At 43.0% G+C, this 19,246-nt stretch overlaps 1 protein-coding gene across 2 annotated transcripts in view; it reads left to right on the top strand.

Moving 5' to 3' along the window:
• CS (citrate synthase) overlaps positions 1–14,994 on the top strand; it is a 35,054-nt gene extending 20,060 nt beyond the window's left edge. For both annotated transcript variants that reach the window (XM_075852156.1, XM_075852157.1), the window contains 6 exons: positions 408–596; positions 12,608–12,807; positions 12,902–13,031; positions 13,144–13,245; positions 13,332–13,541; positions 14,290–14,994. In XM_075852156.1, coding sequence (XP_075708271.1) covers positions 408–596; positions 12,608–12,807; positions 12,902–13,031; positions 13,144–13,245; positions 13,332–13,541; positions 14,290–14,460 — 1,002 coding nt within the window. In that variant the 3' untranslated portion in view covers positions 14,461–14,994. The remainder of the gene's footprint in view (positions 1–407; positions 597–12,607; positions 12,808–12,901; positions 13,032–13,143; positions 13,246–13,331; positions 13,542–14,289) is intronic.
• The last annotated feature ends 4,252 nt before the right edge of the window (positions 14,995–19,246 follow it).

Genomic DNA, 19,246 nt, shown 5'->3' with positions numbered 1-19,246 from the left:
CTGCTGAGAAGTGATCTCTACAGAACAGGAAGGGTCAGTCTATTGTGAGGGTCGGTGGCCTGAGTAAAAATGTGACAATTTCAGTGTTTTTTGTTTTGGTGTGTTTTTAAGATCAATAACCTCCTGGAAAATAAAAATAACGAATGTTTAAATAAAGTTTTTATAGAAACATATTTTTAGACAATAAGTTATTTTCTGATGACCCTTTCCCTTTTGAACGATGTTACTAACAAATGACAGCCTGACAATTGCTACCCCAGAGGCTTGCCTAGGTTAAAGTTGTCTTTTTGGGTGGAGTTCTTCTTTAACTAGGTTGTGACGAGTAAATTCTCTTCTTTTTCATATAAGTAGAAGCTGTACATGTGTTACTTTTTATTCAGGCCATTGTTTCATCTATTGTTCCGCAGGTTAACTGGCTCTCTAAAGAGTGGGCAAAGCGTGCTGCTTTACCTTCCCACGTCGTAACCATGTTGGACAACTTTCCCACCAATCTGCATCCCATGTCTCAGTTAAGTGCTGCAATCACAGCCCTAAACAGTGAGAGCAACTTTGCGCGGGCTTATGCTGAAGGCGTTAACAAGGCGAAGTACTGGGAGGTAAGGATTCTGCCATACGTATGGTTTATGCTAATATATGGAAGTGCATGTTGAAACAAAGCAGCAGAAAATTGCAATTTCTTTGATCACGTGCAGAAAAGAGAAGATTTTGTAGCCTTTAATATCCTCATCCGTAACATTGACTTGTATTATCATTCTGTACGTCCGCATTCTACAAGTGAAAGAACGTCACACACTTATCTATGTGGCTGCGTTTTGGAGTGCTGCACTACCACGTTTTTTGATCATCCGTGTCACATTCTCAGGCTCTGGTTCACAATGAACTATTTAATAGTCTGTGCCTGATAATATACAGTAGATTCTTATATTTAAAGGCTACCTGAGTTGTTATAAGTTCAGTAAAATCATGCAGAGACCTTATTGGGAGGTCATTCTGTACCCGTGTAACCCTTTGAGTGCTGTATCATTGTTTAGTCCTTCGCAATTTGCCCTGTGCTTTCTGCACCCCAACTCTCTGAGGCCAGGGGTTGGACCAAACTTACAAATCTGCTAGTAACGGTGTGTTCACATCAGCGTTCGGTCTCCGTTGATGGATTCCGTCAGACCTTTCCGTCAGAGGAACCCATAGACGGAAACCATAGCTTCCGTTTGCATTACCATTGATTTCAATGGTAATGCTTCAGTTGCTAATGGTTTCCGCTTGTCTTCATTCCATAAGGTTTCCATTTTTTCGCGGAAACAATAGCCCAGTCGACTGCGGTATTGTTTCCACCAAAAAAGGAAGCCTTTTAGGAACTGAGACAAGCGGAAACCATTCGCAATGGAAGCATTGCCATTGAATTCAATAGTAATGCAAACAGACGCTATGGTTTCCGTCTGCCTTTCCGTTGATGGGTTCCTCCGACAGAAAGGTCTGATGGAACCCATCAACGGAGACCGAATGCTGATGTGAACAGTCCCTAACACATTGCTACAGACTGATGCTTCACTATTCGCAGGTGGGTCGAGTAATTTAAAATAGCCATATCTAGGACTCTGTACCACCTAGAACAGTTATTTTGGTGGAATATGAAAGCTTTCTTATTGCACTGCAGTTCTATCTGTGACAGAACCAGAGGTATCAATCACCAATTGAAAACACAGTCTGGAATGGACATGTACAGTTCCCATTCCAGACTGTCTTTAACTGGTGATCTCTCCGGTTGTGTCACAGCTGCGATCCTGGCGGTACATGAAAGATTAAAATCTCATCTAGTTTTTCATATGCCACCAGAGCCACTGTTCTAGGTGGTCCACTGCCCAAGATAGGGCTATTTAAAGTGAGCCCCCTTCCCTCCAGCCTCAGTCTCTCGGAGAGCCTGCATTCTGTCACGGCATCCTTGCTGCTAAGGACGGGTTTGCCTTATTAACAGTGAGTGGACAGCAAATTACAAAGAAGGGAGACTCCTAGTGGCAGGAGTTTCAAACCGTTTTTTTTGGGTGGAAACGTAAAGGCTCATTCAGACGAATGTGAATAACGTCCGTGTGCTGCGCATGAAAATCACGCGCAGCACACGGACCCATTGATATCAATGGGGCTGTTCACACCCAGCAGTTTTCATGCAGCGAGATTCCGTTGCGTGAAACTCACTGCATGTCCTACATTGGTGCGTTATTACGCACCTACGTGCCAGTTGAAGTCAATGGGTGTGTGAAAACCACGCACAGCACATGGATGCACATCTGTGTGCAGTGCGTGATTTGCTCATCAATTCAATTGAAAATATAAAAAGATGCTTTGTGAGTGCGTGAATAACGCATGCCACTCGCAAAGCACACTGATTAACGGACTAGATTCCCGTGCGTTTTTCACGCGCGTGAATCTTAGTCGTGTGAATGTAGCCTAAAGATCTTTAGTGATTTGCAGATTTGTTCAGGATCAAATATACTATGATTTCAGACGAAGTTGTTCCAAAAGTTAGTTGCCGTTTAATGAAGTTCTAAATACATTTCCATGTGTCAGTGCAGCCTTCGACTACATTCACATGAGCGTATCAGATTCACGTGCGTGAAAAAATGCACGTGAATCAGGTCCGTGTGTGTTGCGTTATGCATCAGTGTGTTTTGCGAGTGGCATGTATTATTCACGCACTCTCAAAGCACATCTTTTGGTTTTATTTTCAATTGAGTTGATGCGCAAATCACGAGAACCGCACATGAATGTGAATCCGTGTGCTGTGCGTGGTTTTCACGCACCCATTGACTTCAATGGGCGGCTAGGTGCGTGAAAACACACCAATATACGACATGCAGTAAGTTTCACACAGCGGACTCTCACTGTGTGAAAACTCACGCATGTGTGAACGGTCCGATTTGAAATCAATGGGTCAATGTGCTGCGCGTGATTTCCATGCACCGCACACGGCCGTTATTCACGTGGGTCCTAGAGTCGTTATGTGAATAGAGCGGTAGTTCTCATGCACGACCATTTCGTTCACTGGGACTGACTGAGATAGCGGAATGCTGGAGGTCCGTCCACTGGCAATCAAACATTTATCACCTATCCTATACGTAGGTGATATAGTTTTATGGGGAAAACGCCCTTAAAACACAGGTTGTATCTTTTTAAAACTTTTCTTACGCTTTACATATATACTTTTTTTTTTTTTTCATAAAAATGTTCAGTAAGGCAAAGTTCACTACCGTTAACCCCTTGGTGACCAGCCTATTTTAAGCCTTCATGACCAAGCCATTTTTTTTTCCCCCGTCTCATTTAAAGTACTATAACTTGCTTTATTATTCCATCTACATAGCTATATGAGAACTATTGTGGGATTAGTTTTATTTTATAATGGCAACTTTTTATGGTACATATAATTTTTGGTTTTAACTTTTTGGGGGGGAAAATGGTAAAATAAACATTAATTCCGGCATTGTTCTATGCGGTTAAAATTTTTACTACATTCACCGTGCGGCCTAAATAACATGTTTCCTTTTATTCTATGGGTCGTAAGATTACAACGATATCACATATGTAAAGGTTTTTTATGTTTTACTACTTTTACAATAAAAACACTTCTAAACCAAAATGATTTGTTTTTGCATCGTCTCTTTCCAAGAGACGATGTGGGCTTGTTTTTTGCGTGACGAGAAGTAGTTTTCATTGGTACTTTTTCGGGGACCATGGGACTTATTGATTAGCTTTTATTCGTTTTTGGGGGGCAATGGGAAAAAATAGCAATTCCGCCATGGTTCTGCGGTTTTTTTTCTACGGCGTTCACCTTGCCGTTTAAATGACATGTTCACCTTATTGTTTGGGTCGTTGCGGTCGCGGCGATACCACATGTGTGTACTATATTTTTTACACTTTTACTAAATAAAACCACTTTTTAATAGAAAGAATGGTTTTATTTTATTATATTTTAACTAATTTAACTATTTTTTCCGTCCCACTAGGGGACTTCACTATGCGATCTTTGGATCGCAGATATAATGCTTTGGTATACTTAGTATACCAAAGCATTATTACCTGCCAATGTAAAACTGACAGGCAATCTATTAAGATGGGCCTAATAGTCATATAGTCATGGCAGTCCTGGGGGCCTTTGTTAGGCCCCGGCTGCCATGACACCCCATCGGAGACCCCCAATTGCATTTGTGGGCCGCCGATGGGTGAGAGGGAGCTCCCTCCCTCTAAACAAATGAAATGCTGTGGTCGCTATTGGCCGCAGCATTTAACGGGTTAAACGGCCTTGAACAAAGTAAACTTCAATTGCTACCGTTGGAGCAAAAGCCCGGCTGTCATCAGACAGCCGAGCACCCACTCCACCTGTGCAAGACTTGGACTAGGCTGCCGTGCCTTAGTGGCCCCTTAGTGACCACCGTGAAAAGGCGTATTGGTGGTCACTAATGGGTTAAAGAGGCTCTGTCACCAGATTTTGCAACCCCTATCTGCTATTGCAGCAGATAGGCGCTGCAATGTAGATAAGAGTAACGTTTTTATTTTTAAAAAACGAGCATTTTTGGCCAAGTTATGACCATTTTCGTATTTATGCAAATGAGGCTTGCAAAAGTCCAAGTGGGCGTGTTGAAAAGTAAAAGTCCAAGTGGGCGTGTATTATGTGCGTACATCGGGGCGTTTTTAATACTTTTACTAGCTGGGCGTTCTGATGAGAAGTATCATCCACTTCTCTTCAGAACGCCCAGCTTCTGGCAGTGCACGGACACAGCGTGTTCTCGAGAGATCACGCTGTGACGTCACTCACTTCCTGCCCCAGGTCCTGCATCATGTCGGACGAGCGAGGACACATCGGCACCAGAGGCTACAGTTGATTCTGCATCAGCGTTTGCAGGTAAGTAGCTACATCGACTTACCTGCAAACGCCGATGCTGCTGCAGAATCATCTGTAGCCTCTGGTGCCGATGTGTCCTCGCTCGTCCGACACGATGCAGGACCTGTGAGTGACGTCACAGCGTGATCTCTAGAGAACACGCTGTGTGTCTGCACTGCCAGAAGCTGGGCGTTGTGAAGAGAAGTGGATGATGCTGATTCGTCAGCATCATACACTCCCATTAACAACGCCCAGCTAGTAAAAGAAGTAAACACGCCCAGTTGTACTTTAGAAAGCCTCATTTACATAAATATAAAAATGGTCATAACTTGGCCAAAAATGCTCGTTTAAAAAAAAACAAAAAACGGGGTTGCAAAATCTGGTGACAGAGCCTCTTTAAGCTCCATTTAGCTCTCTTCTGTCAGCGGAAGGGATGAACGAGTGTCCAAACAGAAAGCATCGCTTCCGTCAGAATTACCATGGATTTTAATGGTAATTCTTTTTGTTTCAGACGCATTCCGTTTGCCTCCGTGCTGCTAGGCTTCGGGTTTTTTTCGGCAGTCTGCAGCACTTTTGCTTCCGTGAAAAAAAAAAAAAAAAGCCTAGCGCACGGAGGCAAACGGAATGCGTCTGAAACAAAAAGAATTACCATTAAAATCCATGGTAATTCTGACGGAAGCGATGCTTTCTGTTTGGAGACTCGTTTATCTCTGACGGAAGAGATCTAATGGAGCTTAACAGTAGTGTGCGAGGAGCTTTTAGGGCCGTTGTGAAAGGGTTCAGTTTTTTTTTTTAATTTTATTTTTTTACGGAATCCATAGAGCAGTTGACCAACGGAAACCATTAGCAAAGTATCCGTCACCATTGAGTTTAATGGTGATGCAGACCGAAGCTGTGGTTTCCGTTTGCCTTTCCATTGAGGGGTTCCCTCTACGGAAAGCTCAGACGGAACCCCTCAACAAAAAGACAATGCGGATGTGAACAGGCCCTTACTTGCAATGATCTTACCTTGTGTTCTAGTCCAGACTGCAGGGCGCACAGAACATGGCATCGCTTTTACAGACTTGTGTTATACTGTCTGCATATTTCACATTCAAACTTGGATTTTTGCGCTTCTGACCGCAATTGTAAAAAAAGTGTCATCTGTAGGGTATAATAGTTTCCTAAACAGCAGATATTTTTTTTTAGCGTGAAGAGGCTACTAAATATTCCCAGTGAGTTTGGGCCTAGTGATTATATTGGGACGTCCGGAGATTGGATCGCGGTCACCAGTGATATACCAAAGGCGTCGTCATTGGGCCCTTTTCTTTTTAATATTTTTTTATTACAAGGTAGAATTGGAATATTTGCAGATGATACTAAGCTCTGTACGCCGCACAGAGGATAATATATTCGAGGGATTTGGGGAAGCTGGAGACTTAGGCAGAGGAATGGCAAATTAAGTTTAATGTAAATAAATGTAGGGTTTTGCACTTGGGCCGAGGCAACACATTCTACAATTTTGTATTAAATAGTAAAATAATGGGTAAAAGCTGCTGCAGAAAAATACTTGGGGATATTGGTGGACAGTAAACTTAGAGGTATTCCCATTGTAGATAATTATGGCTTATCCACAGGATACACCAAAATAAATAGATGTGGGTCCCCCTCATCCATCAGCGAGCTAACTTGGGACTTACGGAAACTGTGTAGCTCTCTGTACTACGCTGTTTTCAGAACTCCCTTTCATTTCTATGAGGGTCCTGGAAACAGCGTAGCAAACTCTGCTGTTCCGGTAATCCCGGCTACCTCCCCCCGGAGTCTCTGCGCGGATGCGGCTGCATCACCAGATGAGGTCGGGGGCAGTTATCGAGATGGGCACAGGGGTGTCAGATATGCCCTCAATGTCTAAGGTGGGAGTACCCCTTTAACTTTAGCAACCAGTTCCAGGCAGCTGCTGCCAAGGCAAATAAAATTATGGAATGCATTTAATATGGGCCTAGATTTTCATTAAAATAACAAAATGGACATTACAGAGATTTGTCTAATGATCTTTTTCTAGGCCTGTAATCACGGTACATCCGCTATGTCTAAAGGAAAGGAGGTTTAATTGTAGATGGGGATTCTTTACTGTAAGAGCAGTGGAACTATGGAACTCTGCCACATAATGTTGTTCTGGTTCCTGAGAACTGCATGACTTTTTTGAAATATGTAATATTACAGGTTATGGGCAATAGATTTTTGGGGCAGGGACATTGATCCAGGGATTTATTGTGCTGCAATTGAAGTTGGGAAGGAATTTTTTCCCCTCTAATATGAGGGCATTGGCTTACGCCTCAGGTCATACTTATTTTTTTTATTTTTGTAATTAAATGTATTTATTTATTTTTGCTTCAGTCTGGATCGACGTGGTAGGAGTTTTTTAGTTTTTTTTCATTAACATTATCAACTATGTAACCAAACTTACCAGCAAAATCTTAGTTCTGCAAAATTTGTAGCTGTATGTGAAAATCTATTGCATTGAAAGTATGTAGTATGAACAACCTCCTTTAGGGGGCAGTCTTTCCCAATAAACTGCACTATCTTGCTAAAAGTAAGGGTTGTTCACACAGAATTTTTTGCAGGCAGGAAATCGGCTACTTTTCTTCTTTAAGTAGTTTTGCACCACACGCGTTTTTTGACGCCTTTCTTTTGACACGTGTTTTTTTTTTTTTAGCTCCAACAGAAAGCTGGACTAACCGCAAGCGTTTTGTTGTTTTTTCTTTACAGAAAAACACGTAAAAAACACGTTTATTTCCCTCTCCCATTGATTTCAGTCAATTTCGGCAGGTTTTTTTGCCACGGATTCCGTGGCAAAAAACTTCATGTGAACAGGGTCGAATATGTTTTGGCCCCTTTTGCAGCTATAACCGCTTCCTACTTTTCTGGGCAGGCTTTCCATAAGATTGTGGAGTGTGTTTGGGAATTAGAGCCCATTCAGTAAAAATGGAGTTTGATAGGTCAGGCACTGATGTTGGATGATCAGGTCTGGCTCCCGATCGGCGTCCTAATTCATCCCAAAGTTGTTAGATGGGGTTGAGGTCAGGTATCTGTGGCCCCTTGAGTTCCTCCACACCAAACTTGTCACACCGTGTCTTTATGGACCTGGGGCACAGTCCTGCTGAAACAGGAACGGGCCTTCTTCAATCTGTCACCACAAAGTTGGAAGCGTATAATTGTATAAAATCTCTGTGTATGCTGTAGCATTAACCCCTTGGGGACATGTGACGTCACAGCCTTGAAGAGGCAGTATGGAGCAGGCTTACTGGCTCCATATTCAGATGGTGCCGGCTGTATGTTACAGCCGACACTTCAACGGCCTGGATGGGAGAGTAAATCTATTCCCAGCCATTTAACCGCTTAGTTTACGCGGTCAATAGCTGCCGCAGCATCTTTGCCATTAGAGAGTGGCTCCCGCAGTGCGATCGAATGGTGCAGATGGTTGTCATGGCAGCCTGGTGGTCTAATGAAGGCTCCCAGGTCTGCCATCTCTGTGCTCTCATTAACCCTTTCACGTCGCTGATCTATAGATCTACGTCGTGAAAGGGTCTTTAAATATGCGGGCACTGCTGTTTTTTCCAATTCCATGCCATTCTTAATTTTTTTTCCAGCTTCCCAGTAAATCACATGTAATCACATTAAATAGTACCATTAGAAAGTACAATTTGTCCCTTAAAAATTAAGCCCTCATATGGCTGTGTCAACGAAAAAAATAAGAGTTATAACTTTTGAAGGCGGGGAGGAAAAAAACAAAAGCCTAAAAACGACAATTAGCCTGGTTCTGAAAGGGTTAAGCTCTGCCAGAGGCAGGGCTTAATAGGAGTCGGCAAAAAGCCCAATACACTGCAATACATAGGTATTGTAGTTTATTGTACAAGCGATCAAACAATCGCTTGTTTAAGTCTTTTTGTTTGCATCGACGTACATACATGTACCTATGTAACTATATACGCCAAAATGATACCAATAAAGAGTACAGCTAAATCCAAAAACCAATGGAGTAATCAGATTTGATTGATTTTTTTTGCACACCACCCTACCCCACAAAGATTTTTTTTGCAGTTTCCCATTACTTGAATTAAATGAAATGATACCATTAAAAACCACAACTTGTCCTGCAAAAAAAACAAGCCCTCGTACGGGTAGGTCGATGGAAAAATAAAAAAAAGTTTTTGTAAGGCGAGGAGGAAAAAAACAGAAATGGCCTCTGTGCCAAAGATTTAACATTACCCTGCACTGGTAATAGGGGACCCTTGCCCAAACCCTGAGAAACTGTCCCAGACCATTATCCCTCCTCCATATTTTACAGTAGGCAATATGCAGTCCAGTAGGTAACCTCTCCTGGTATCTGCCAAACCCAGATTTGTCCATCAGACGACCAGATAGAGAAGCGTCATAGCTCACTCCAGAGAACAAGTTTCCACGGCTTTCCACCACTCCAGGCGACTCTTGGCATTGCGCATGGTGACCTTAGGCTTGTGTGCAGCTGCTAAACCATGGAATCCAATTTCATGAGGCTCTGCTCTGTGGGTTTGGGTGGTCTACTGCTTCTTGGCTGAGCGGTTACTCCCCCACTTCACAATAACAGCACTTTGACTGGGGCAGATCAAACATTTCACAGACTGACTTGTGGCGTAGAAAATGGAATAATTTTTTCCTTTTGTCAATAAAACAGAAGACCTGCTTCACAAACGGCGTTTTAACACCTTTTTGTTGGCATTTTTCGCTGATATATATTTTTTGGGATGGGCAAAATGTGTGTTATCAAAATATAGCATGCTCTAGGTATGGTTTTGGGGTTTTTTTTCTGCCATTTTTCTCTGTAGGCTTCTTCATAGAACTTTAAGAAAAAAAAGCCCGGAAAGCTGGCTATACAAAGCGACACTAAATAAAATAATGCATGTAAAAATGCCAGGAAAAATAGACTGGCATTTCTACGTGCGTTATTTCATGCAGTTTTAAAACGGCAGACATAAACCCTGTGTGAATGAGGCCTAAATATGCCATTGAAGGTAAAATGAAAGGACACTAGGAGCATCTACTATACAGCTTTAGCTAATCCACAGTTCAGGAGGCTGCACACGGCTGCTGTGTACCATCTGAATTGGCCAGGTAGATGGATTTAGTGCTAAAGAAACCCTGTCTGCCAGCTAGCGCTCATCAAATCCTCATTGCCACCTTGATGATGGGAATGTGCCAATAGCCTGCCAATACAGGGTTTCCCTCTCACTGTCCCACTCAGCGGACCAGTTAAATTGGTATGTGAAAGCTGTGTACAGCGCTCCAAAATCCAAGTTTGGGTACATATATTTAATTCCCCAAGCAGACACTTTAGGCTTGTCCGTTTTGCCACTTGCGACCAGACCCCACTGCCATATAAGAATAGAACAGCACCCACAAATATTTTTAGCCAAATTTTGGTATGGATCCCAGCAGGGTTTGTATACTTTCCTCTTGCTGGCTTTTGGATGCACATATGAAAGTGTGAACACACTAAAGCGGTATTGTCATCTCCGTCATTTATGGCATATCCACAGGATATGTAATGTCCGACAGATGCGGGTCCCACCTCTGGAACCTGCACCCATCTCTAAAATGGGACCTCCTGCCCCCCACCCTACCTTGTCTCATTGTTGCTGCTTTCCGGCCACTGAGTGGCAGGGAGTACAGAAACAGCTGAGCTGCGCTGTTTCTCTAATTTCCATAAAAATGAATGGGAGATAATGTAGATCACCGTTTCCATGTTTCTGTAGCTCCCGAGTAAGCTTGCTGTGCTATGCTTTTTCCGTAACTCCCAACAGCAGTACAAGGTAGGACGGCAGTCGGGGCCTCATTCTAGAGAGAAATGCAGGTCCCACGTCTATTAGACATTTATGGCAAATTCTGTGGCTATGCCATAAATATCCGAGATGAGAACACCCGTTTAACATACCAAGATTGATCAGAACAAGATCTGTTATGAACCAGTTTTGTTCATGTCGTATGGCCTTTTATTTCTTTTTAACATAAACGGCGACAATAAAGGTGCATGAAGAACCTACAAGATCACGGCAGCAGTTCTGTTACGTTTCCCACCATCAGATTTAGACATTTCTCCAACACTCCCCGACGATTCCTCTTCTATAGTTTCTCAGCGGTTTACCTCTTTTTCTCCAGTGATACAAACTCTGGGTTTTTACTCCCCAAGGTCACACTTGTCCTTACATCACCCTCAACAACGCTGTAGTCCTGTTTATAAAGGAGGAGCTAGGAGTTTCCATCAGTGCCTCCTCTCCACCCATCAATGTCCTTGGCTTAGTGACAGGCCTGTCATACGTTTACACGGAGCTCTCAGGTTGTCAGGGCATTAACACGTGTGTGACTAGAATAAGTGGAGATTCCTGTGCTGAGCTTGTTCTAGCTGCCAGATCTATAAATGCTGGCGAGAGGAGAATTGGCAAAGAGTTGCCATTGTTAATTAATGTGACGCAGCCTCTGACAAGTCACATGAGCTTCAATGTCAACCAGCCCTTGGAGTCTCTGAGGTAGACTCCCTGCCGTCAGCTTTCATGTACACATTCCGTATAGGACTTGCTTAATGTTTAATGTATGTGCTGGGCAAGAAGGTTGACGTACTTTGTGCTGGACTCCTCAACGCTGTTCTAAAATAGATACATGGAAACTACTCGTGACATCTGTGGTATTAAATAAGCTGTCTGTGTGGAAGAAGAGACAAGGCTACGGAAGAAGCAGTCCGTGTATATATATCTCTCCATATCCCTGTTTTATTGCTTTCTGGATGCAATTTCAATTGGTTAACTTATTTTATGCAGTGCAAAACCAAGCCCATCTATAAAAGTATAATAGAACTTCTTTTAATCAACATATAAAAATGTGTATTTCTGGTCAATGGTTAAAGAGGCTCTGTCACCAGTTTAATACTTCCCTATGTCCTACCTAATCTAATAATCGCTTTGATGTAGATAACTACTGTTATTAAAAATAAAAAATAAAGTTTGTGACAGTTATAATGATTTTTAAATTTTATGCAAATTTTTTGTAAAAGCCCAACTGGTCGTTTCTTTTTAGTTTCACCAAGTGGGCGTTGTAAAGAAAAGTGTATGGCGCTGACCAATTAGCGTCATACTCTTTTTCGCTTCCTTCATGCCCAGCTTTATTCACAGCACAGCGTGATCTCGTGAGATGACGCTGTGATGTCACTCTCCCGCAGTTCCTTAATCGGAGCGAATGACCAGACATCACCTCCAGCCGTGCCAGGACTTCTGCTGAGAAGAATAATCGTCCTGGCGCGGCTGGGGCCGATGTTTGGTTTTTAACAATAAGGCCTGAGTTCGGTCATTTACATCTCCATGATTTTAGTGTCTACTGATTTGTGAACCGCATTGGGCAGTACTTTGTGATCTGAAATGCTGGTTATATGAACCGGGTATTAAGCTCGCCATACACATCAGCTGAACACTCGTTTGGTTGACAGCTATTTCACCCGACTCTAACATGACAAAGGATCCTGCATTTTAAAATCCATCATGCCCGATCCCTCTTTCAATCGACATTTGACCTCAGGGTAGAGTTGGGAAACCCATACGTATTAGATTGTTGGCTAATCCTGCCGAAATAGGCACATTCGGCCGACTTCTCATGTCTATGATCAGCTTTATGTTGTAACAGAGCACCGCCTTATTATTAACTGATTTTTATTTATTTTTTTATTTTCTTTTAAAGTTGGTTTATGAAGACTCAATGGATCTGATTGCAAAACTCCCATGCATTGCAGCTACGATCTACCGTAGCCTTTACCGTGAAGGAAGTAGCATTGGCGCCATAGATTCCAACCTGGACTGGTCACACAATTTCACCAACATGCTGGGATACACAGACCAACAGTTTACAGAGCTTATGAGACTCTATCTCACCATCCACAGGTACTTGGCTTTTCTATATATAGATATATAGGATAGAGCTGCTGTTTTCTCCTACTACTCATTGACTGACAGACTTGTTTTCTTAAAATTCCAGTGACCATGAAGGAGGAAACGTAAGTGCACACACCAGTCATTTGGTTGGCAGTGCCCTATCTGATCCTTACCTCTCTTTTTCTGCTGCCATGAATGGACTCGCTGGTCCTCTCCACGGCTTAGCCAATCAGGTATACATATTATCACACTTCTGCATTCGGTGAACTGTTTTCTGTATCGTTTTATAATGCCCCCTCCCCCCTTTTTTTTTTTTTTTTTTTTTTTTTTTAATTTTCTTTGCAGGAGGTACTGGGTTGGTTAACAAGTCTACAGAAGGATTTAGGTGGGGAAGTATCGGATGAACAGCTCAGAGACTACATCTGGAACACTCTGAATTCTGGCAGGGTATGTCCGGGTTGTGTTTTCCTGTATAAATAAATTTTTATATATTTTATTCCTGTTGTGCCTAATTGCACACTTGTTCATGACAGGTGGTACCTGGGTACGGTCATGCTGTCCTCCGGAAGACCGATCCACGCTACACATGTCAGAGGGAATTTGCCCTGAAACATCTCCCCGATGATCCTATGTTCAAGCTGGTGGCTCAGCTCTACAAGATTGTACCCAATGTGTTACTGGAGCAAGGAAAAGCCAAGAACCCCTGGCCCAATGTAGATGCCCACAGTGGTGTTCTCCTACAGGTAGGAACATGGCAAACCTGAAATGGTGTGATACTACTGTGCCATGTTTTATCGCTGTCTCCACCCTAGTTCACTTACAGTTGAAGCGAATAAACTTTATTATCTTGTGACAATGGCGCCTGTCAAGTGGTGGGATATATTAGGCAGCAAGTGAATGGTCAGTTCTTGAAGTTAATGTTTTGGAAGCCGGAAAAATGGGCAAGTGTAAGGAGCGGAGCGACTGTCACATTGGCCAAATTGTGATGGCGAGAGATCTGGATCAGGGCATCGCCAAAACAGTAGGACTTGTGGGCTGATCCCAATATGCATTGGTTTGTACCTACCAGAAGTGCTCCAAGGAAGGACAACCGGTTAACCGGCAACAAGGTCATAGGCGCATTTGTAATTTGAATTGTAATGAATATTGTGTATTTTAAAAGATTTTATGTATTTTACTTGGAGATTTTTTCCACTTTTCAGTTCTTTTGTGGCTCACATTTGTTTAGGTCTGCTTTATAGGACACTTATAATTTGACTGCACCAATACGCACTGTATTCAGGCTATACCGCATTGCAACATTATAAACCCATTCTTTTTTTTAACGTCAAACGCTATGGGATGCTTATTTGAGAATTGAGAATAGCGAAGCTGGGGTTGGATCAGTTAACACTGGGTGATGTTATAGCAGATGTAATGTAAGATACCTCCAGTTCTAGAATAGATATGATACATTGTGCCTATAACTTGTGATTTTTACTTTCCCTACAGTATTATGGTATGAAGGAGATGAATTTCTATACAGTCCTCTTTGGCGTGTCAAGAGCACTGGGAGTCCTATCTCAGCTTATCTGGAGCCGTGCACTTGGGTTCCCTCTGGAGAGACCTAAATCCATGAGCACAGATGGCCTCATGCAGCTCGTCGGAAAGAAATCTGGTTAAATAAGAACGGAATGCCGAAGGCTTCACTCATACTGGGTGAAGAGCCAAATAAAAGACAGTACACCTTTCGTATCATCAGACTGCTTTGCACCCATTGTCTTCTGAGCGCCGACAAGAAAACTTTTGGTTATTTATGCTGAAATACATTATCTTGACAACCTATTCTGTTCATCTTCCTTTCCTGCTGGAGACATTCCGTTCTCCGCCGGGAAAGGGTTCATGTGCTGCCGGTAGGGATCAGACTTGTGAGTGAGCGGTGATTCAGTATTTGCCTGTACCCTCCATTTTACTTATTTATAGACCAGCTGTGCAGATGTATGGCCTGCGGGACCTAATGCACACAATGCACCTCTCTCTGCTTCAACTACACTGTGAAAAAGCAGTGGCCTTTGCAATTTCTCTAGCAAATGGACATCTTTATAGAAGCTCTTTGATAAACACGATCTAAGTTAGCGTTGCATTCTATAATTTACACCGTTCATCTATTAACATCTTTAAGGCCCTTTTTAAATGGGAATATTAAAAAAAACAAAACACATGCACTTGACACTGATGCTACCCTAGTGTGTGGTCAGTGGGGCACGTCTGATACATGTATGGGTGGCACGTATGTCCTGGACAACTCTGACTCCCTGCTGGCTGCTTTTCTAGGATTTCTTTTTTTATTGTTTTTATATCCAAGATTGGTTCTCTAGGAAACTCAGAAGGGAACAAATACTCTCGCAGGAAGTGCAGTTTTATTCCTGGTTCTGGTTCTGTCTTAAATGAAGCTTTTATTTTGCTGTTTTTTTTGTGTAGATTCATGCCTTCCCCCTGATCATTTGAATGTGTGAAGATTTTTTTTTTGTGCGTGATAATAGGTGTAAAGCCACTGTGAAGGAGATGGTTCAGGTCTTTAAATATTTTGTTTCTTGTATTTAACCTGCTTTTTAGCCTTTTCTTCCTTAGTAGCCCCCCCGAGCAGCATGTTGTAAGCAATATCTAGCTATGCTTTGGGATTGCCTAAGCTGCTGAATTTTTTGGGAGTTTGTACACCAGTCTTTTTTTTTTTTTTTTTGCTTCTTTTTCCATTACACTTGGGAGCTGCTTCTAAGTCCCATTATGTTGTCCATGGAGCCCAGTATTACCATTACAATTATGTCAATAGGAAAGTAGCGACCGGAAATAAAGGTAGGAAGTCATTTGGCACTATCTAGCATTACTTTAAGCTGCTACCATCTTTTTAAAGAGCAAACGAATTGCCATTTGTACTTCTAGTCTGGTTATGCCATCTTTCTCGGCAGCACTGAAAATCACCCACAAGCATTTAGAAAAGGGAATTAGTACGACTTAACTATATAATACACTCCTCCACCGCCCCCTGTGTGATATTCCTGCCCCCTCTTGTCTGTGCAGGCAGAACATGCAAGCAAACGCTGTGCAAAACAGATGGATGTTCAGATTCACAATAGACTTAAGGTTGTTCTGTATAAATGCAAAATAAATGTTTTTATTAACTACTTCAGGTCTGTTGACTTTTTGATGACTTCTAATGAGCTAGGATAGCGGTTGCAAACTAATACATGTCCGCTGATTTTCTTAAAAAGGGAAAGTCTGTTCCCATTGGTGAAGTCTGATCTTGGACCACCACTGCATAAAAGGGCTCTTGAATCCTTGTGGTACTGATGTCTGTTCTGAAAATCTGACACCACATTCTAGGCAAAGGACCATTCGTATCAATAATATACACTGCTCAGGGATTCTGGTTACTGAAAATGTGAAATCAAATCGCACTCGTGCACACGAACGTATTTTTTTCCTTGTAAAAACTGGCGTAAATACGGGTCCTTGGTCACACGTGTTCCACCAGTATTTCACCCGTATTTACGGATCCGTTTTCTCTGCACTAATCGGCAGCCCCTTCTCTCTATCAGTTCTGAATAGAGAGAAGGGGCAGCCCTTTCGGGCAGAGTTTCTGCAGCGATTGAAAGTAAAATAAGTAAAGTAAAAAGTTCATACGTACCCTGGCCGTTGTCTTGGTGACGGCGTCCTACTTTTGACATCCAGTCCGACCTCCTTGGATGACGCAGCAGTTCATGTGACTGTTGCAGCCTGTGATTGGCTGCAGCGGTCACATGGGCCGAAACGTCCTCCTGGGAGGCTGGACAGGAGGAAGAAGCAGGTAAGTTAACTTTTAATACTATTAACTCCAGCGGTAGTCACTGTACCGGGTGCTGAAAGAGTTACTGCCGATCAATTAACTCTTTCAGCACCCTGGACAGTGACTATCCCCTGACGTCGCCTAGCAACGCTCCCGTAATTACGGGTGCACACACGTAGCCACCCGTAATTACGTGAGCCCCATAGACTTCTATGGGCCTGCCTGTGCCTTAATTACGGCCTGAAATAGGACATGTTCCATATTTTTCGACGGCCCGGGCACCTTCCCGTAAGCAAACGGGAAGGTACCCGTGGCCAATAGAAGTCTATGGGCCCGTAATTACGGGCGTTTTTACGTTCGTGTGCATGAGGCCTGAGCGTTTCTGTACTAATTCAACAGAAAAAAAAACATGGTTTATAGGGGAGGATTTCACCATGCATACAGCGCTTGAAGGAGGCCATCCGCTATCTATCACACATTCATAAGGCGGTGTGAATGAAACTTTGGAGGGAGAAATTGGAGACCTGTTTTTTGAGTATATCCTGATCAAGGAATTTTATTTTTCACTGTACCATTTAGAAGGCTGTTTGTTACGTGCCCACATTTTGTCTGTATTACGGCTGCGAATTCCGGTCTGACGGTGGGTCTTATGACCCCACAAACTAACAGCATCACAGACCTCAACAGCGTCCTGTATACACACAATAAAATACGGCCATTTGAATGAGGCCTTCAGAATACAATAAGAACTAACCTTCAAGCGGTGTGCCAGACTACTGTGAAATGCCAAGACATACAAGCTACCCTAGAATTCGATCATCTTGGGCTTTTAGAGGGCGCCTTTAATTACAATGTACACAGGAGAAGCTGTACAGAAGGGTGTGGGGAGGAAAAACCACTATCCGGACCTATTAGCATTGTGGAATGAGTTCGGTAGCCAGGCTTTAAATAAATACAAATTTCTACTCTGGTTTGTAATATACATTGCAATCTTCCCCTTTCCCTCAGATTGTGCTGAAAAGAAGGGCAACATGTAATGGGGAGTAGTGATATAAAGTTTGAGGAATGTTTATCCTTGTAATCCGGATACATTTCCAATAGGTAAAGAGCTGATGTTTTGCAAGAGTTAAATGATTTGAGGCCAGAAATCAAATGTGCTGCTGCTTCATCAGACAGTGCGGGAAGTGTGCCAGCATAATGTCAGTTGAAGCTGGCAAGTTGAGTCACAGTAGTTTGCATTTTTATGAAACCACAGCCGCTTTCTTGCAAAGATGTAATTGTCAGGATGCAGATATCGCTAAACTCAGCCTAAAAAATGTCCGCAGCTTAATAGGTTTCTTGATAAGACATACATTACATGAGCTGGCAATACCACATTGTGTAGTCCTACAGTCTACTGGTATCCTCTACTACTTTGTGCAATGTGTATATACATTTTGTGGGCACAGACATGGGCCTTATTCACACGACAGGGTTTCCCGGCCATCACACGGCTGCAGTAGGAACAATAGACCTCAAAAGGGGCTATTCACATGACCGATTTTTTGACGGCCCGGGCCGACAAAAAATGGGACCTGCCCTATTTTCGAAAAAAAATTGGATATGCCCCATTTTCGGCCGTTCTTCCAGCCGCCCGGCTCTCATAGAAGTCTGTAGGAGCGGAATCCCCAATCCCCGGCCACAGCTCCGGCAACGCTGTGGCCGGGGATTGGGGATTCCGCTCCAGGAGAAGTCCCTGCCTTCACTGTCCATATATGGACACAGTGACGTCAGGGATTTCTGAAGCAGAATCCCCGGCGATGTGGCCGGGGATTCCGCTCCAGGCGAAGTCCCTCACTTCACTGTCCATATATGGACAGTGAAGTGAGGGACTTCTCCTGGAGCTGTCCCCTACAGGAAAGTAGGGGGGGGGGGGGTGACTATGTACAGGGGGGCTGTGTGGCATTACCAACGGGGGCTGTGGCAGTATCTACAGAGGGAAGTGTGTGGCAAAAAATGTACAAATGAAATTCATCCGATTTTAAAACGGACAGGAAAAAACCGGGTTAAACACGGAACGGATGCAAAACGGCCATTTTTATCAGTCGACACTGGCTCTATTCAGACGACAGTCATAGACTTACAATTTCAGATGGTCTGACCGTGAGTAACACGGTGGGTCACTTGGACTATTGCATTCTAAACTTAGATTTATTAGTAGAGTTGTGCTTTTTCCACTAGTTTTGAGCTACCATCTAATGGTTTTCCAATGGAGTTCAAGGGCATATTCACACATCACCAGTGTTACGGTAGATTTAATAAACCGGTACGATTTCCCACATAAAATTCCACAGCAATTCCCATTGAAAGTCCGCACCAAATTGTAGATGCGTCCCTGCTGGTCGCTCTAATCTATCTGCCTGTGATGACGTTTAGTCGGATAAGACCGCTGCAACGTTTACCTGTGACAAACCGTCGTCACAGGAGGTTGGCTGCACAGAGACGAGCCTGAGCAGCAGGGACGCCTCACTACGCGGACGAGAGTATAGTCTTTATTTAATTTTTTTTATGGAAATAGTGAGGAGATTTTCTCTACTTGTGGGTTTTTGCTTTTAATCCGCGGCATTTGTTGCAGATTTTGACTTCCCTATTGAACTCAATGGGTAA

Source organism: Rhinoderma darwinii, chromosome 2 (genome assembly GCF_050947455.1).
Source record: "Rhinoderma darwinii isolate aRhiDar2 chromosome 2, aRhiDar2.hap1, whole genome shotgun sequence".
In the NCBI taxonomy this organism is placed as follows: domain Eukaryota; kingdom Metazoa; phylum Chordata; class Amphibia; order Anura; family Rhinodermatidae; genus Rhinoderma; species Rhinoderma darwinii.
The sequence above is the reverse complement of the archived record's forward strand: the minus strand, read 5'-3'. Positions and strand labels throughout refer to the sequence as shown.